Source organism: Apiospora hydei (genome assembly GCF_038363865.1).
Source record: "Apiospora hydei strain CBS 114990 chromosome Unknown utg000004l_segment0_segment0, whole genome shotgun sequence".
NCBI lineage: Eukaryota > Fungi > Ascomycota > Sordariomycetes > Amphisphaeriales > Apiosporaceae > Apiospora > Apiospora hydei.
Genome location: NW_027117363.1, coordinates 5,492,782 through 5,512,477, shown reverse-complemented (window position 1 = coordinate 5,512,477; position 19,696 = coordinate 5,492,782). Strand labels below are relative to the sequence as shown.

Genomic DNA, 19,696 nt, shown 5'->3' with positions numbered 1-19,696 from the left:
AGCCTGACAGGCAGACAGGCACCGTATTAGTAGAAGACTACTGGGAAAAGCCCCCCTCTCAAGGCCCCCGAAGGCCCCCCCAGTTTTCGAACCAGAGACAGACCTATAATGAAGCGTAGAATGCTGTAGCCTGAGGGGGTGCGGGCGGAAGGAGTCAAGGAATCAGAGTGCTCCGTACACCCAGGTAATGGACAGATACATACTTACTGTACGTCGTATAGCCATGAAAAGAGGGTTCAATGTTGGAGGTTGGACACCCCGTTGTCGGTTTGTCGGTTTGTACGGGACGCACGGCTAGGAACACCAAATGTGTTTTTGTTTGGGCGGGACGAGGTGCCAAGGATCCTATTCGGGCTATGTACCTGTAAAGGCCTGTAATTATTAAGGGCCCCCCACCCGATCACTAAAGTACCGTGGGCATCGTTAGGAGGCAGTAAATTAGGCGAAACGATGATTGACACTTTTGACAGCACAGCACAGCACAAAGCAAAGCCCGTCCGCCACCTTGCCCTACATAAGTACTTGGACATTGGATTCAACTGAGGTCAGCAGCCTGTCCTCGACTCCGGCTCTCTCTTATTCGTCTTGGAAACATTGGGTGGCCATGGTCCAAGCGACTCGAACATAAGCGCCACGATTTTCCCGTGTCTTTTTCCTGGCCTTCCCTCCCTCCCTCTTTTGGAATCTGGTCAAATTCAAAACCCGGACATGGTTCGCCTGCTGCTGCTGCGTCATACTTGAACGAGCAGGGATCATCAACACCGACCCCCTTGTGGACAAACCAACCACTTTTGCTTGTGACCGAGTCTTTAACCAACGCGACACTCTCCCTTCCCTCCCCAATTTCGACCGTGGCCAAACTGCTGTGTACATACAATGGCGGGAATAGAGCAGCTGGAGATTCACAGCAAGGTAAGCTGGACCACGCGAGCACCAAGCGCCCTGTCCCAGAGACACCCCTATGCGCGCATTTGTACTGGGGCTGTTGCGCGTCCACGCTGAACGTTTGAACCCGGGCTGACGCGAACTCTACGCTGCTATAGTCTTACATCGTTCGCTGGGTCAAGGTAGACGAAGGGCACACGATATCATGGAGTGTCCAGCCACACAAGAAATCCGTCAACTTCGGCATCGTCAAGCACCCGGGCTCCAGTGGTGCGACCACGCTGGCGTCTTCGGCGGCCAGCGTGGACGAGCTGAACAAGACATTCGAAAACATCGAGGGATCCAGCACCACGAAAAGCAACCGATTTAGACGCGATGCCAGCTCGGCCCAGGAACAGCTCCAGAGCAAAGGTTTTGCCATTATGAAATGGCATGGGAAATGCGAAGCCGACAAGGTCTCTATGGGAACCTACGACGTTACAGCTGGGGAGGGGGCAATGTTCGGTCTGGTTTTCGACAACACCTTTTCGAAACAAACAAGCAAGACGGCCACGTTTGTCCTGCTGACCTATCCCACCGGCCAATCGCCACAGGGCGCCGCTTATCTGCCGAATCTGCAAGCTGCCGCTGCGAGCAAGTCCAGCCTTGTAAAACCAAGCCCGCAGATGGGTGCTACTGCTTCCGACTCGGTCGACAGTTTGCAGAGTCATAGGACGAGGGCTCTCTCCCTAGCTGGTCGTAGCGACGGGGGCACATCCTCGACATATCATACGGGCAACCTTCTCAAGAGACGCAGGAAGAAGGGCCAGGGCTTTGCGCGCCGCTTCTTCTCCCTAGACTACTCGTCATGCACGCTGTCGTACTACTATAACCGTAACTCCTCGGCCCTTCGCGGTGCGATCCCGCTGAGTCTGGCTGCAATCGCCGCCGACGAGCGACGCCGCGAAATTAATATCGACTCGGGCGCTGAGGTATGGCATCTCAGAGCCGCCAACGACAAAGACTTCGAGGATTGGGCCAAGGCTCTTGAAAGAGCAAGTCGAATCGCTCGGGGTCTCGAGCCGGAGCCCTCTCCTGACCATCTAAATGTTCCACACTCGAAGCAGCGGCCCGTTGCCAATACTGTGGCACCAGGCTCCAGCAACCCTGTTGAAGATGATAGGGAGTGGCACCAAGTTGAATCTCTGGTGAGCCGCGTCGTCGGCACACGAGATGCCCTCCGTAGATTGGTCAAGGATATGTCATCCCAGAAACAATACAATACTCGCCCGGGCACGGGCAGTTCCCTTCTCACGACGCCCAACCCCAACTCCCCCAGTGTGGTTGAGGAGGCAGCAGAAGGTTACTTTCCCGCGCAAGGCCAAGACAAACGGTCGTTCTGGAAGCGCAAATCCAGTGCATCTGTGCCGCCTCCAGGTACAGCAGGCGCTGCGGTTCCCAATGGGCCAACTCATGAACGGAAGACGTCAAAGGGGTCGGAGGAAGAGCGTAGTGCGCAGGAGCATTGCGCAGCTCTGCTTAACGACCTCGACTCGGTCGTAGCAGAATTTACCGCCGTGATTGCCAAGAGTAAGAGACGCCGCACCCCAGCGCCTATGTCGGCGGTAGACTCGAGAAGAAGCATGGAATCGACGGCGTCCACGGAAGAATTCTTCGATGCCGAGGCAGGTGAAGAGGATGGCCGGAACCAAGTTGTTATGATCGACCGCCAGAGTGGGGAGGACGATTCGCAGGGTTCAGAAGCTGACGATGCGTCTATACACTCTTCTTCGTCGGTCTCTTCTGTTGGAGAGGAGGACAAGCCGTTGGATGCCACCGGCGCGGCCGCACTTTTCCCAGCCAAGCCCAAGTCCCTCACTCCTCTTCCCATCGACATTGGGATTGAGAGACGCCGCACCGTGCCAGCCGCTACTGTCCCTCCGCCTTCTCTCATTGCGTTTGTGCGCAAGAATGTTGGCAAGGATCTCAGCACAATCTCCATGCCAGTATCCTCGAACGAGCCTTTGTCGCTAGTCCAGCGCGTGGCCGAGCAGCTCGAGTATGCACAGCTTCTCGATAAGGCCGCCAAGCTGAACTCGGCAGATGAGAGGCTAGTGTATATGGCAGCATTTGCAGTTTCGCAGTTCAGTGGGTACCGCGGTAAAGAGCGAGCCACTCGCAAGCCGTTCAACCCATTGCTCGGCGAGACGTTTGAGCTGCTTCGAACAGACTCGGAGGTGCCTGGCGGATTCCGCCTTGTCGTCGAAAAGGTTTGTCATCGCCCGGTGCGGTTGGCTATGCAAGCCGACGCGGCGCTCTGGTCTTTCACTCAGAGCCCTGCCCCTACCCAGAAATTCTGGGGAAAGAGTGCCGAAGTCACCACCGAGGGCCGTGTGCGTGTTGCTCTGCGTTTGCCCGACGGTACTGATGAGCTGTACTCTTGGACCATAGCCACCATGTTCCTTCGAAACGTCGTCATGGGCGAGAAGTACGTGGAGCCCGTGGGCACGATGGATATAAACAACGAGAGCACCGGCGCGAAAGCCGTCGTAGAGTTCAGATCGCGCGGCATGTTCGGTGGCCGTGGAGAAGATGTCCATGTCGAGTTTCAAGATGCCAACGGCCAGAGTACTGGGTCGCCGCTTACTGGCACCTGGACGGGCTCGCTTAAGAGTGGCAGCCAGGAAATCTGGAAGGTCGGTGACCTCGTCCCCAACGCACCCAACACGTACGGCTTGACGGCTTTCGCGGCCACACTCAACGAGGTGACCGAAATTGAGCGTAACCGCCTGCCCCCGACGGACAGCCGTCTCCGTCCGGACCAGCGGCGCGCAGAAGAAGGCAAGCTCGACGACGCCGAGGACAAGAAGGTCCTGCTCGAGGAGGCGCAGCGTGTGAGGAGGCGCGATCTGGAGGCCCGCGGCGAGACCTGGAGCCCCAAGTGGTTCGTGAAGGCCGGCGAGGGCGAGGGCGAGGAGGAGGTGTGGAGGCTGAAGAGTGGCAAGGACGGTTACTGGGAGAGCCGTGAGCGCAACTTTGAAGGGGCCAACGTAGAGGATATATTTGCGATGGGTGCTTAGGAGCGTCGTTTTACCTGTCAATTCCAACAAACTTTCTTCTGATTCATTGAAAGAAAGGCACCGATTTTGTGTATCACGTAGTTTGAACAGAGGCGAAACCAAAAGGGGTGAAGTGGATAGAATCAGGCAGAGGGGCGCGGGGCGGAGAAGACGCATCACGCGCCTAGGAAAGAACTTGAAGGCAGATTCGTATCAATCACAGCTCGTGTAAAACCAACGGTCAGATGCAAATCATTGAACCAAATTACGTGTCGTTTTTCAAGGCGCTACGAGGTCAATAGGGCGAGGCTGACGCGATAGGAGCAGACGGCTCGGTTGAGAAGAATAGCAGCTGGGCTGGTATCCTTTATTGCCACTGAGCCATGCAGCGAGCGCACTGAAGCAGTAGTAAGTACCAGGTATGTCCTTACAGATGCAACTTCATGTCATGGCTACCTGCAAAAGAGGCTTTACACTATATACTTGGTTATTTACACGTACCCCTATCTTGTGGTATATGGTACTGTTCCATAGAGGACCGTGAATGCTCTCAGGAACGTACGGGTTGCGGCCCCGGAAAGTCTTCCTAATGACCTACCTAATGTCACCATGACAGATCCTCGTGTGCAGCGTTCACTTGCGTCAAAGTTCATCTCGCGCACATGTAGACAGACGTCCAGTATGGTTATTCGGGGCAGGACTTGGGCTCTAGTCCCCAACGACAACTTCCACTGGGGTCCTCCTTAAGATTCCCGACATACTTCCTGCGCCCGGGGTAAAGGCCGATGGCTTTTGGGGGTCTGCTCTATGCCAAGTTGGCTTCGAGGTATGGATGCTGCACAAGGACGATCTGCTGAGATGTTCCACTCGGTGGCGAACCAGAAACTCCAAGGCAATTGTCGAGGTAGCGTACTCGGTATCGCCTGGTGCTGGTCACTTGAGCGATGAATGGGTTGTCGATCATTGTTGTCTGGTCTGTAGAGCATCTGACCATCCAACCATCCAACCATCCAACCATCCGCCTTGAATTGCTGTACTGGGTGGTCCATGGATCCGTCTCTTTGCTGTATGATGCCATAACCCAGCATCACTCCCTTGACGTTTCCTGCATACAGACCATGGACCAGTGTGTCGCCGGACCTTGTCGTCGTCGTCATCATGGAGGATCGATGGGCGTGTCTAGACGCCCCTTACCCAGGCTCTCGAGCACCCGTGGTACAATGTCCTGGGTTGATCGTTGCTCGGTCCCTTGTCTCTTGTCTCTTTTCTCTTACCCCTTGTCCCCTGTCCCAAAGCGAATCCTTCTTCCATCGACGAGGCCCAAAAGTATTCTGTCGCATGTACAAGAGGACCTGAAGCCTTATCGGAGATGTCGCCACCGTTTGCTTCGTCTTCCTGCGTCTGCACAGCAGCGCCTCTTTCTTACCGCAGACCCAGTCATGCCTTCCATCCACTTCACAATGCCGGTGAGTTTGAAGCCATCGAAACGTCCCATGACCGATTCCTAACTTTGCTTTTGAAATGGCTTCTGGGTGTTATCGTGGGTGCATGGTTGAGAGGTCACGGTGCATGACCTTGCAAGCCATTCGGATGTGTCTTCGAGAGGTGTGTTGTGAGGCTTTTGTGTGTGAAACAATGGCCGAGGAGGTAGGGCGGGGAGGACTGGAACCAGGGGCTCTTTATAGATGCTCGTCTGTGTTTGCTCAGGTGACTCCCCTCCGCCCTTTGCCGCCTCCTTCTCCTCTTCCTCTTCTTCTTCCTCCTCCTCCTCCTCTCCTGGGCCATGCATGCATGCATAGGTGCAATGACAGCCCACACCCACCCGCAGGAAGAGGAGAGTATACGGTAGTAGTTGCTTTCGACAGGCCTATCACGACCCCTCGGCTATGCCATCCGCGGCAAGCCGCCGCCGACCCCCTTCTCACCACCAATAGGCAGATCCTTAACAAGTCGGGTAGCGCAAAGCGTCCTGGCGCGCGCATGGTGGCTCCGGTAGGGCGGCAGGGGGAAGAGGGGAAGGGGGACAGGGAGGCTTCCGATGATCTGATAATGTAGCGTACATCTATGCAACGCCCCCTCGCGCAGGTAACTCAAGAGTCTCGGCACATTGCAGGACAGAGAAAAGAGGCGGCTGCCGGTGTTGCTTGATGGATTGGCTAGTTCTATTTCTGCCGGCAGGTTCCGCGCGTTTCTCCCAGTATGCCATACTTCAGCCTTGGTGCATACACACGAGGCATTGTTAACCGCTCACTCAGTCGTCTTGCTACTGCTAGATATCCAGACGCGTATACAATCCCAAATGGCAAGCAGCTTTTTCTCGTGATCTTGCCGGCAGAGCATGGGCTACTGGTCCGGCGCGGACAGACTTATGAAGCACCCCCGATGGCGGGAGCGGGATGGAGTGCCACTCGTCGATCATTGGATAACTGGTCGGTAGGGGGGAGGAGCATATGGACGGTTCGCCTCAGCCCATCCGCCCGTCTTGCTCGACCGGCGTCGTTTCAGAGTGCAACATGCATGAACGAGTCTCCGGACATCACTGGCGGTTCTGGCAAGCCCCCTCAAGCTCTCAACCCTCCCCGCATATGTAGTCCGCCGCCATCCCAACGTTGGTGTGGGAGTTCGTTCTATCTGGTCTGCCTCTCGTTGGCCCATTTTCAGAGTCGAGTGGCATATAGGACGGCATATAGGCGTGCTCGGCTTACGACGACACGGCATGACATTCCACGAGCTTCCAACGGTTCGGATAGTGAATGACACTGGCCAAAGTCACCCGCGGGCAGCATTGCCCCCCTGGCCCTCTACGGCTTTACTAGAACACCGTCGGGTACGGTAAGGATATGGAGGACCACTAGAAAGTGTGAAAAAACGCTGGTTCCTGTTTGCTAGAACGCCTGCGGGTTCTTGGGTGCGAATTCCGGAGTACCGAAAACGTCTATATCTGTCTCCCCAACACTACAAGGGACCCTCCGCCCATGTCCGAACACCAGCCAAGCGATGTCTCAGTGATAGGAAGCCTACACCGAGATGATCCATACTAGCAGTGGTCACACGAGTAACTAGAGCCCGAAGAGGCGTAAGGGGCAGAGGGGCACGCTGCCACATTCACGATGGGTTGCGGTTTTGGATGGAGTAACAGCAACGACAGCGTAACACAACGCCCAGGAGGCTTCACCTTCACACCGTGACTCGGGCAATAAATCGTCCCCAGTGGGATGCCAGCGGGGGCGACAGGTGAGTCAGTGTTCACAATTTCGGCACTCGGGGCCTGTGTGATGTTCGGGCATGCTGTAGGTGACAGGTTCGCTTGCCACAGAGGCTCACCGGCGGCAGTTTCCGTTGGCGCAGGAACGGCACTTATCGTTCATGCTCGATCCCTACATGCTGTTTCCTTGGCTCGCAAAAGCCAGGCCATGGACCTGCCGAGGAGGGATCAGGATTCACGGTCACTTGTCCGGAATGACCGCGGCAGGCAATGTCCGTGGAGATCTTATCGTATATCAGAACGGACGTTACCAGACCATCACATAGGCTCATATTGATCCGTCACAGATAATCTCCGTAGCCCGTCCAATCGATTGGGATGCTGGCTTCTTCTTGATGGGAAAGCAACGAGAGCCCAAGAAGACGCTGGTGCCTCCGGTGACGAAGGTCCCGCCCATATCGAACGAGATTGAGCATCTGTTCCTCGGTCAGTCGGGCTGTATGGGGGCTCGGTGGGTCTCTAGAGCTGTGCCTTACGAAGTGAGATGGGGATATCCGAAAGACTATAGTCCGCCCCGGAGATTAGACTTTCTGTTTTGGATGACAGTAGCGCCTCGGGCTTTTTGACAGACTGCCATACCTGCCCTAGAAAGAAGGGGCTGTCTGCCCTGCCGGCCTCTTATAACGAGCCCAGGGCTTTTCTGTAGGCGAGAGGTGATGGAACAGACGACCCTGTGACTGCATGAGGAACACACCTGATACTCGCGAACACCCCGGCAGAAGAGGGTGTATATACGACAATTCTTGATCAACCACACCATGCGGAACATGTCGAACCCCCCGACGGTGGCATGAAGCTGGGCCATCCTGATACCAGAAGCCTTTCGGAAGACGATACATTGGCAGTACGCCTGGGCAGGGAGCTCGACTGGACTACCACAGATCCCTTGATACTTGTTGGCGATACCAGGCGATGAAACAACAAGAAAAGGTCACCACCACACAACGAAAACCCGGAGCTGAAAGGACAGCTGGACTACTTGGCTCGATCCGTGGCCAATGGCATGCAGTGGGAAACAGAAAGATACCTCGCTACATTCGACGCATACACACCATCGCGACGTTCCCTGACACACAAGACAAATAGCATACGGCCTACTGATTACTGACAGACCACCACCACCACACAGGACGTTTCAATTATACGCACCATGCACCCCCTCACGATGCACTCCGCAGCTGGAGCGGATGAGGCTGGGGGACAAGGTAGGACAGGCATAGCGGCGACGAACCAGCCCGGACTCGCCCTCCCGCGAAACCCAGGCTCCCAGTCTTCAGGAGGACAACACCACAAACAGTATGTAAGCCCCCGCGCCATACGAGGAACCCGAACAGTCACCGGTGGGGGCAGATGTGTGGCTTTCTGTCGGATGGGTCGCGGAGTCATGAAGGAATGGATGAATGAGCTGTCCGCCTGGCAGGCTGCAAGAAGGGGGGAAAAAAGAAAAAAAGAAAAAGAAAAAAGAAAGGCCACGACAAGACGGAGCGAGAGCGAGCGAGCAGGAAGGGCAACAGCTGGTTGGCCATTCGGGTATCTCGCCCTCGGTTCGGGACCGAAGCCAGTCGACGTCGCCCTGTGTGTAACGAGGGCCTGGGGCAGAATGGGAAATCGCAACGCCAGCAAAAGTACGAGTGGCCCGAGGATGTCATCGTCATCATCGCCGCCAATCAATCTCGGGGCTTGGAACAGCACAATCAAACAGCACGGGAGGCTTGACGCTGGCGGCAATGCCAATAATACGACCCAGCCCAGACAAAGCAACTGCACGGGTGGGGATGGACGAGATGGCGCCGCAGATGGTGGACCGAAGACGACATGATTCCCAGCCGGCGGCCTAAATCCTGACCGGTAGAGACACAGGGCGTCCAGGGCGTCCATGAGGGGCAAGGATCGGCGGCCATTCAGGCACAAGACACATTGATTGTTGAGAGACCGCCGGCTTACCGTACGAAATACTAAAGCGACGAGAAAAGAAAACAACTCCACGGCGGTTGGTTGAGCAATGGATGTTGCGTCCCTGGAACGAATCGGTGCGTGCCACAAAACACACAAGCTGCTGTCTATTTTCGCCCTCTGCTTTCCTTCCTGCTTGGTTGCCTAACAAGACCGACTTACCGACTCTATTTGTAGCACCATTCTAGTCTATTATTTACTTACTTTTACTTCCATACATGATGGTACTAACACTGCATACACGTACGGGTTGTTTCCTTCTTTCTAGAAACCTGCACCGAATCCCGGTCGTGAGACGGTTGTCTAGACGAAAACTGTTTGTGCAACGACCGAGCGGGATGAGAAAACAGAATACGACCGAGGGCTTCCTACCTAGGTAGGCAGTTAACCAACAATCCACAGACGTAGCACCAAATGCATAAAGGTACGCGCGCATAAGGTTGAGACATGGTCCGTCGATGCGGCGGTAGGCGGGAATCAAAAGAAAAGGGCTGGACTGGCGTCGACCGAGGGATCCAACCAAGCAAAAGTACATACATCTAGTACCAGTATCTACAATATATCCTTTATAGGTCATATCCCTATACACAGCTCGCTAGACACACTACTGAAAATGACCGCATCATTCATGCACACATCAAGTACGTAGTAGTAGGTAGGCGAAGGCGGAATGCCTCTGCTTGTACAGCATGCCCACAGGTCGTAATGCCGCGAAATCTGATGCTTCAATGTTCCCCATGCACATCCCGATCGATCTGACACAGAATAAACCTTACAGTAGTGTAAAGGACGTAGCATGGCACCCAGGCGGCTGGGTGGACGGATAGCAACCACGGCCAGGCGACACAGATGGTTTTCGCCATGCCGATCTTGGACGACGAGGGCGAGGACGAGGATGAGGACGAGGACGAGGAACGACGACCACTACTACTTCAGATGCTGGAATGGCGGGCATGCTTGGGATGGATACGACACAGCAGCCCGTCTGTGCACATTCAGGTACGAGAGCAGGAACAACATCGTCGCCCTGTCTGGACCTGTCTGGACCCAGACAACGATTTCCTCTGGCGGCTGCCTCGTCTGAAGAAAGGCCCACGGGCAATCTATGTCCGACATTCCCGTCCTCGGGGGCCCGAGTCCCATCATCGTGACATTGATGTGGGCAGACTGGTTCAGGCAAGCCCGCCCACCTTCTGCAGTCACTTGACATGGCGAACGGGCATTTTTCGACATCCCCAGCTCTGATAAGGCCTGTGGCGCGGGCTATCATCTATCTATCAGTCTATCTCTAGGCGGCTGACTCGGTTGACCGACCGATAAGGGTGGCATTTTGCTCTCAACGAACGTATGGACGTATGGACGTATGGACCTTACATACGTAACCCCCCAAGTCCAACAGGTGTGCCCAGGCAAGCCATTGTGAAACATGTAGTAGGACTGCACCGTTTTCCCCTGCGCGCCCACGCCGCATTAGACTCCTTTTGCCGTATCTGTCCAGGTGGGTTGAGACGGAGAGGGCTTTAACTCTAACTGCCTGCCTACTTACGTTACCTAACATACCTTGACCATTCCTTGGGTCCGGTTGGTCGCCAGCCGAGTCGACACTGTCGCCGGTGGCGTCCCCGATCAGTCCGATGCAATGCAACGAGAATATATAACGACCGCCTCGTCGGTATGGTGTTGCCAAAAGGTGGGTGCAGGCGGAGATGGACAATAGCGGACACGCGTTATCTCTGCCTCTCTGCCTCTCGCCCTCTCGCCCTCTCGCACTCTCGCACTCTCGCACTCTGGTAGAGAACAATGGTTGTAACTAGGCAGATGTCGTCGCATTGCATATCTTACATGCTTCCCCCACATGGCCTTCTTGTTGGTGCATGGAGAGGAGTATATAAGACATGGAGGGGGAGGGTGTGGATGTATCTGCCATGGATCCATGACTATAAGTTTAAGCCGCAATATATACTAGTATGTTGTTAGCACTGCAGCACTGCAGCACTGGAATAGTGGGGGGTCGATCCTGGGGCCAAAGAACCGGGGCCCCTCAGAATCAGGCGTCCAGTAGAGATGGGATGGGATGGAGAAGGGGATGGGGATGGGAGACTGACTGACTGATTGACTGGGTGGTAGTGTAAGCCGTTGGTTAGCAATGGCCGAGGGGGGCTGTTGGACCGACAATCTCAGCACTGGACCGAGACGTGCAGCAGCCCGCACCCTAGCCGCATAGCTTAATTGGCATGTACCGTCAACAGCGCACCGCTAGAGCCCTCCATCTCACTGCTGGGCTGGGCACTGTAGGGCACTGTAGGGGTAGGGCAGGAAACGTTTCCCGTCTATTAAGTGTATGCATTCTCAACACTGAATGATGAACAAATGAGTTGTAAGCAAAGTGGCGCCATGGCCAGCCTAGACGACCCTTGCCAGCATCTGAAAACTCAGGTAGAGGAGAAAAAAAAGAAGGAAAAAAAAAAAAGTCCTGGCTTGCTCACATTTGCATTGTTGTAGGAGCCGTGGATGTGCCAGCCCCGCCAGGAAGGATGCAGGTAGGTACTGAACCTTGGATACTTTTCTTTTACACGGCTCCTTCTTCTTCAGCCCAGGCACACAAAGCAGAAACGCTGCACCCACTGCATAGCACACAGCACACAGCACACAGCACACAGCACACAGCACACAGCACACAGCACACAGCACACAACACCGCCTCTTCTTCGGGACCAATTAGGTTCGGGCGATGCTGTTCATGTTCGTGTTCATGTTCATGTCCACGTTCACGTTGGGCCTGGTCTTGGAAAAAAGATGCTTTTTCTTCCGCTTCGTCATGTGTCGAAAGGCTGATTACGCTCGGCACATTGTGGCCCGCCGCAACACACGTATACATGCACTCGTAGACTTTGTCATCTGAGTAATAACGACGGTTAATGAAATCGGCAGCACATGTCGGTTTAGTCTACCCATGGACTTACGGCAAGTACATGCCTATGCAACTAATGATGGATATAGGTCAATGGATAGTGCAGGCCAGGAGAGCGGCTGTTCTGCTCCGACTTATACGGCAAGCAAGGCAACATGTGTTTCGTATCCGCTACCTACATACCTGAATGCATACAAACATAGGTACCTACTACTTGCCTAAAGGAGCAACCGACGAGCTTTATTCCCAATCAAATCCAGCTGCGCATACTCGGCATGCCCAATGACAAGCCGGCCGTGGCTTACTGAGCTGGGATGGCCGCTCAGATCCCATTGGGCCCCGGTTTTTCGTTTCGAACAATCGATGAATGAATGGGAAGCTCAACAGGTACAGAATCAGAGTTTGGGGCTCATCCTGGCAGAGGCTGTTCTTGACAGGGCCAATCTACTGGGATGGATTCTACCGGCGACTGCTACCGGGATTGGATGTACCTACCTAGGTATTGGTTGCCTACCTAACCTACCTTTCATCAAATCATCTATCTTCCTTTTCTCGGCCAATGTCTCGAAACAAACAACCAAGCCAGAAATGGATTGCGGCTCGTCTTCGAGTTTGATCACTTCTGAGCATGTGGATGTGTACTACTATTAACGTACATTTCAATTTCATATATTATGAATGATACGAAAGAGCGCGTGGGAAAGCGTACCTGAAGGATCGATATGTATCAAGTATGTATGCATGTATGTATGTATGCACAATTGCTCAATGTATGATGTTTGCCGGTCGGCAAGTGCAGCCAACCAACTCAGCCCAGCGCAGCAGCAGGCCGGCATCAAGCATTGAGCTCACACCGTCCGTCAGCAGTAGATCAGCATCAGCATCGGCATCAGCATCAGCATCAGCGTCAGCGTCAGCAGCACCGACAAGCACCCAAGCACCCCAAGCACCCACCCAAAGCACCCAGTCCCACAAGCACGGAAGCGGACAGAGGTCCTGCAGCAACGCATCCCGAGGGCCTGGGGCGACTGTGCGAAAGATAATAGATCAAACGCAAACGCTAAACAGAATCAAGCAGCAGCAGTAGGAGGTAGGTACCTACATGCAAATGCAGCCAGCCCCAGCCGGTACGTACCCATCCTAGGTGTTGGATATGTTTAGCTTGGCTTGGCTTGGCCCGCTGGAAGCCTCCCGCATTCTGTGCTTGGGTTGGTCGGTTGGTGTACCTACACTACTACTACTACCGACGTACATGACTTACTCACATTCAAGACTATCAGAGACGCCGCCAACCGCTTCTTTATTAAGAAACCGGGCACTCCTCCATTCCATCCTATACTCGTCTTCTACCTATGATGCCGCTTTCTTGACCGGCGCTCCTACATATTCGCTTTTGCCTTACTGATTTCGCCTCGTCGTTCGCTCGTCAAGTATTTGCATCTCATCTTCTAAGCGTTCGCCTCTCCTCCTCGACTGGATCCAACAACCACTCACGGATGCCGAGAAGAAACAGGACGACCGTAACTACTTACACGTAGCCGTAACCGTCGCTCGCAATATTCACTCAACATGGTCGTCTACTGTGCCTACTGCGGCAAGCAGTTCACTCGCAAGGTATGCAATGCCGTACTCGCTCTGATGGCCATACCGCCCGTCCCCCATGCCCATATTATTGACACAAGCCTACTCTAGGAACACCTTGAACGCCATATACCAAATCACACCAACGTCAAGCCGCATCGTTGCCAGAGCTGTCAGCTCTCCTTTGCGCGAAGGGACCTTCTCCAACGTGCGTGTAACCCTCTGGGCACAACTGGCCAGCGTGTACGAGAGTGTAAGCGAGCAGCACAACTGACCCAAATATGTAGGCCACTTCTCTACTTATCACGAACAGCCGGCTCTGGATACCAACCCGGGGGCGCCTCCTACCGTTGTAGGGAAGCAACCCATTGCTTGTCTGAACTGCGCACAAGCGAAGGTAACTTCAAATTTCTTTCACTCAGTTAATGCAAACCACTGACTGAACGGTGCGCGCAGACGGGCTGTGACAAACGAGTGCCTTGCGCTCGCTGTGCTGACAAAGGCTTGCCTTGCGCCGCGAGGTTCGCCAGAAGGTAGGTTGACACCAATCTGGACTCTCCTGGAATGGGAGTGGTATCTATCCCAGACAGAGCTAATTAGAGACTTGAATGTAGGTCTTCCAAGGCGGCCTTGCGAGCTGCGGCGGCTTTGCAGAATCAACCGCCTGTACCGCAAGTTGGAGCAACGGCTACCATGAACCCAGCATTCATGGATCTTGATAGTATCATGAAACATGAGTCCGCGGCAAAGCCCATGGTTTCTCCCGATGCTGTCAGCGCTATAGACCCGAGGATACAGCAGGGCGAGAGCCCTCACAAGAACAACTCGCCTGCCAACTCCCACCCAGGCACCGAGAGCAACTTCCCATCCCCGCATACCAAAGTCGACTTGGACGATCTCATGCTGAGCAGCGACTTCCTCCACCAAGATCACAACTACAACGACATGCTTGTTTGGCCTGAGTACTCGTTAGATCTCGACATGTACTCGGCGACGAATGTACCACTGGGGACAGCTGATGTACCTATGCCACCTTTTGCCGAGATGAGCGATGCCTCGTCTAACTCAGAACAGATGAGCTCATCAAGAGGCTCTATCCACACACGGAGTACGAGCACCAGCATCATGTCGAATGGGGAATACGAGCCGACAGTGAAACCTACAGACGTGACCGTCTCAAGCCCCAACGACACCACTGATCTCGAAGTCGTTCTTGCGGCCGAAGCTGCTTGGCCGTTAGCCCGATGCACCCCGCCAGTGTATTCCGGCACATGCCCTCGAACCGCCATCGTACACCTTGAGAGTCTGGAGCAGAAGAGCAAGCAAGAAAATACCTGGGAAACGCTTGAACGTTACCTGGAGCAAGTTGACTGGGACGCGGCCGATCTTGCCTCGGTGATCCCACTACACTCTAGGACCAGGGACAATATGCTGGCGATTACGCAAACCTTCTTACACAAGGCACTCGAAATACACCGAGGGGGCCTCAGCGGATACAGCAAGGACCGATTCTCAGGTCCTGGCCTGGCCACGTTCTTGGTTCTCCCACCCTCGAAAATATTAGAATACTTTTTGCGAAGCTACGTCCGCAGCTTGTCCTTCTTCTACTCATTGGTTTCCACAGGCTGCGTGGATCCCAACGAGATGGTACAAAACAACAAGGCCTCTACGCTACTCGTGTTATTGATGATTGCTCAAGGTGCTTCTGCAGTGCCAACTGCAGAAGCCAGAGCCTTGAGTGCAGGGCTGGTCGAAACATGTCGCATCAGTCTTTTCGATATTGTGGGTAGCTTTGGCATTCCTTCTTGGAAATGTACGCTGACACTTTGGGCTCCCCAGATCGAAAAGGATATCGAGATGTGCGCCGACCCCATTACTGTGCGCTGCTCACTACTCTTTACACTCCTTGGCGCCTGGAGCGGGGACAAGTGGTTAAGTAAGTCAACAAGTGGCCCGAGATGGTTTCTGTATAAAGCCAAGTACTGACTCCCTCTCCAAAGTGGACATTTCTCTGGGCCAAAGAGGCATGTATCTGTCTGTAAGTGAGCTCTTTTGAACGCAAGACTCTACACGTGTCTAATGTAACGGGCCGATAGATGTTGAAGCATGCAGGCATGTTGGATGCGCAGCCCGCCATGATACCCAACTTCCACGGCTCGCTCGAGCTGCAGTGGCGAGACTGGCTGGCTCGTGAAACTCAGAACAGGTATGCCCCCTCCCCCGAGTTCAGACCGCCATGTAGGAGTTGCCGTTCTAACTCTGCGATAAGATTGGTGTACAACTGGGTCATGGTCGACCAGGAACTGAGCCTCTTCCATGATACAGCTCCTATACTGAATATCAGCGAGTTGTGTGCCCCGCTGCCAGGTCCAGATCTTCTTTGGATGTCGGCCAATGCTGAGCAGTGGCAGCAAGCCATGCAGTCCCTCTACGGTTGTACGGCCAATGTCAACCCTCAACTTCTTAACACGCCTTCCCTCAGCCCCTCACTATACGATGTCTTTCAGGATTTCTTACACGAGAATTTGTCAAGACGACAAAACACACTATCTGCTCATCAGCTTCGCCTTCTACTCCACCCTCTACAAAGCCTATTGTGTCATCTTAGACAGATGCTGTCCTGCTTTTCGGATGTACTGAGCACACGCCGCACAGCATCCCGGACAGTGACCAAGGCGTCCACAATGCTTCGCCTCGAGGAGGTCCAGGCTCTTCTACAGTCCTGGTACGAACTATCCATGGCAGTGTACAATTCTAACCCCGGCTGCTCCGTCAGCAAAACCAATCTGGTCCTATATCATTTGATTTCACTCAATGCCGTCACCAATTTCCCGGAAATCGAACGGTTGGCCCGTCGGGAAGGCTTTGACGGATCCTACTGGGAGCTATCCTTACGGCACAAGCGCTGCATCTACCAGCGCGAAGAGTCTATATTTCACTGCGGACAAGTCCTGCGCCTCATCAGGACGATGCCCGCTGACAGGCGTCCGACGTGGTGGAGCGCCGCACTCTACCGCTCCGCCCTGATTCTCTGGACGGATAGCGTTTCCCGTCTAGACCCCAGCTTCCAAAAGCGGGATGAGGGGAGTCCCGTGGCCATTGATCAGGTCACCCCCGAGGATCCTGCAGTCATTGCCTACTTGTGGAACGGGGATGGGATTCCCGTACTATCGCGTGGCGATGGCAGCACCACTGCTTTGGACAAGCCAGTTGATGTTCTGCTCTACGCCGCCAAGTCCATTGAAGAGGGCGTCAGTTGTCGCCTCAGCGATGGCATCAAGAGAAAGCTCCTGGCACTGGGGAACAACTGGAGTATCGACGGGCTTACATCCACCTCAGCCCAGTGATGTTCTAATCACGCTACATAATTTACCATAATAGCGGTCTGGCTCACGCCTGCTACACATAGCAAACAGTCGCCGCCGAAACGATTTTCACTTACGGGGTTCCGGATCGCATTTCATCGTTTGGCGTTCAGGGGTTCAGGGGTTCGGGGGTTTCCCGATGCGGAAATCCGGCTACGCCCAGCCCGGTTGGTTGGCAATGGAATTGACTTGGTTTCTGGTCAACGGCAATATGACCGACCAGCTCTGAAGAACACCGGATATACATACACATGCATGTGGGAGGAGAGGTATGGAGATCCTCCTAGGCAGGGAAGCTAGATCCTTCCATTGCCGTTTTCGTCGATCTCTGTCAGCAGGGATGCGAATCTAGCTCCGTGTGCTTCGGAATTTCCGATTTTACTGTATATAGGGATGGACCGATACGATACCTCTTAGATACCAACATCAACCTTTAATTGGCAAGGAAGCTTGGACACGGATTTCTTTTTGGAACTATGGGGACCGTGGCATGCTTTCTTCAGCGCCTAACACGCCTTACTGATCCCCCACGCCGGCCGAACCTTTTCTCCTTTTTCGTTCTCGTGGATTGCGTAGCTTCGCAATTGCGTATGAAGTGTACTCTGGACTACTCTGGACACCATGGCGACACATGTGAGCACTGATCTTCAACATAATACGATAGTCTCCTGGTAATCTCAGACATGAAGTCGTGTGATGATGATAACGATGCCTTATGGCTAGTGATTGCCTAGTAGATGGCCAGGAAATTGTATGTGTGATCTCTGAACCAATCAGACCTTCGGGATGAGATTCCGAGGGACGGATTCAGACAGGTCGTTAGTTAGACTTTCAATAATATGTTGGAACGTCAACGTTTCTTTTTCTTGTAATCATTTTTTTCTTTTGGCAGGCTGCTAGCGTTGGGCCAGTCAGGTACGCGCGTGCCTTCAACGAGTAGGGTAAGTAGGTGGCACAAACACAGAAACACATGCACGTTTCCCACCCTCTCTTTTCTTTTTCTCCTCTGGCGGAGCTGTCGAGGAGGTGACCGGGATATCGTTCTCGGCGGCATGACGACATGACGCCCAAAACGCCAACTGTCTAGGACTTAATGGGGTTTGTTTTCTTCTTTCGTCCCTCGCTTACGGATCCGTATGCACATGTGTCCACACCCGAGCATCATGTATGTATATGTATGTCTCATACAGACCGCAAGTCTATTATGGATGCCTTCTTCGTTCCTTGCTCCCGGGGGCGGCCACTTGCTCCAACCTGAGACATCCAAGGACGGAGGACCCTGGTTTCCTGGTAACACGTCACACCCACTACTAGAGGGCGTTGCTCTTTTCTTTTCGGGCATGCAACCGAAGGCGATATCGGCCACACGTTACTCCCACCGAGGTGCGGGCTTGGCTGCCGTCTCGTTCCGTGGGCTGAAGTGGAAGGGGCGGCGTAGCTGTTGTGCACATGCATGTCGGCGATGGAGAAAGCAGAAGGAAGAAATGTTCCGTCGTTACTGGGGAATCAATCCATGGCAGCTGCTTCCTAGTCTGACTCCTGATTCTAGGCAGCGGCACATTTACCGCCCACCAATCAAGGCAAGGACAGCCCTACAGACAGGGCAGGCACAGAGCAGGCACAAGGAAGGCGCTGGGCAGGCGCCGCACGGGCCATCTGGTTGGGTTTGCTGAAGAAAAGCGGCCTGGAAGGGAATTGAGAACATTGAAGCTTTCATCATGAACTCGCCCTAAATCCCGTCAGCTCGGTAGGAAGCACGGCAAGGCCAAGTTGCTAGGTACCTACATATGCCTCTCTACTGGTCAAGTGCACGCGCTATTGGGCCAGAGCAGAGGACAGACAGGGTGCTCTATTGCAAGCGCAGGTAGGCCTTATTGGACGGCGGTTTGCAGAGTTGCAAGATACTGACAGGACCAACATACATAGGCAATTGCACAATTGCACTGCCCAACCGGATGTCCGATGGGGTGCCACTTGGCTTCATGTTGGTTGCTGCGCTCACCAAATCCTAAATCCTTATGTATCCTCGACGCTTAGTAACCAGTAACCTAGCACTACGCAGTAGGACGACGGCCTTTTTTTAGTGAGATTAGTGAGGGGCTAGGGGGATAGCCAATCATGTCGGTGCTTTGACCCTCAACCGTCTCAAAAGGGTAAGAAGAAAGAGAGAAAGCAGACCAGGGAGCAGCAGCAACAGCTAAGAATAAGCGGCTGCTATTTACAGCAGAGGCAACCAGACATTACTGGCAGACCGACTCGATTCGCATCGCACTTGTGCACCGGCATTCTACGCACCTTACATCGCAACGCAACGCGTCCCATCGCAATGCATCCCGGCCCTGCGCCCGGCTCGTTTTGCCCTGCCAAAGGGCGCTCTCGGGCTCTCGCCACAGAACAAAAACATCTGTGAGATCCGACCTGTCCCTACGCCTACGGTCCGTCCGTAATTGCCCAGCCAGTCGTCCGTCGTCCGTCCGGCACTTTTCCCCAAACACGACCCTCAAACCACCGGAGACCCCAAGACACGTCCACCTCCCCTGTCCCTTATAAAGGCATTCCGGTCGGCTCAACTCTTGTGCCGCTGCTCATCACCTCATCAAACTCCCATCTCTCTGTCTCTTTGTCTCTCTTTCTCTCGCCACAATCGCCCCATCTCTACAAACAGCTCTAAGCCATCATTTCCAAGTCTTCATTCCAA

The 19,696-nt window shown here is 54.1% G+C and overlaps 4 protein-coding genes across 4 annotated transcripts; 3 read left to right on the top strand and 1 right to left on the bottom strand.

Annotated features, from left to right (window-relative positions):
• Positions 1-876: 876 nt before the first annotated feature.
• PG997_004259 (oxysterol-binding protein) lies at positions 877-3,944 on the top strand (the record flags this gene model as incomplete). The annotated part of the gene is made up of 2 exons (XM_066808574.1): positions 877-912; positions 1,044-3,944. The coding sequence occupies 2 exons, from the start codon at positions 877-879 to the stop codon at positions 3,942-3,944; spliced, it is 2,937 nt and encodes a 978-aa protein (XP_066672192.1).
• A 722-nt stretch (positions 3,945-4,666) lies between these two features.
• PG997_004258 (uncharacterized protein) lies at positions 4,667-5,905 on the bottom strand (the record flags this gene model as incomplete). Its single annotated transcript, XM_066808573.1, has 5 exons — positions 4,667-5,063; positions 5,118-5,148; positions 5,198-5,318; positions 5,488-5,699; positions 5,746-5,905. 5 exons carry the CDS (start codon positions 5,903-5,905, stop codon positions 4,667-4,669), a joined length of 921 nt encoding a protein of 306 aa, XP_066672191.1.
• A 4,097-nt stretch (positions 5,906-10,002) lies between these two features.
• Positions 10,003-10,386, top strand: PG997_004257 (uncharacterized protein; the record flags this gene model as incomplete). The annotated part of the gene is made up of 1 exon (XM_066808572.1): positions 10,003-10,386. One exon carries the CDS (start codon positions 10,003-10,005, stop codon positions 10,384-10,386), a length of 384 nt encoding a protein of 127 aa, XP_066672190.1.
• A 3,326-nt stretch (positions 10,387-13,712) lies between these two features.
• On the top strand, positions 13,713-16,980 carry PG997_004256 (uncharacterized protein; the record flags this gene model as incomplete). The annotated part of the gene is made up of 7 exons (XM_066808571.1): positions 13,713-13,886; positions 13,947-14,030; positions 14,090-14,166; positions 14,248-15,569; positions 15,634-15,671; positions 15,730-15,839; positions 15,903-16,980. 7 exons carry the CDS (start codon positions 13,713-13,715, stop codon positions 16,978-16,980), a joined length of 2,883 nt encoding a protein of 960 aa, XP_066672189.1.
• Positions 16,981-19,696: the final 2,716 nt, after the last annotated feature.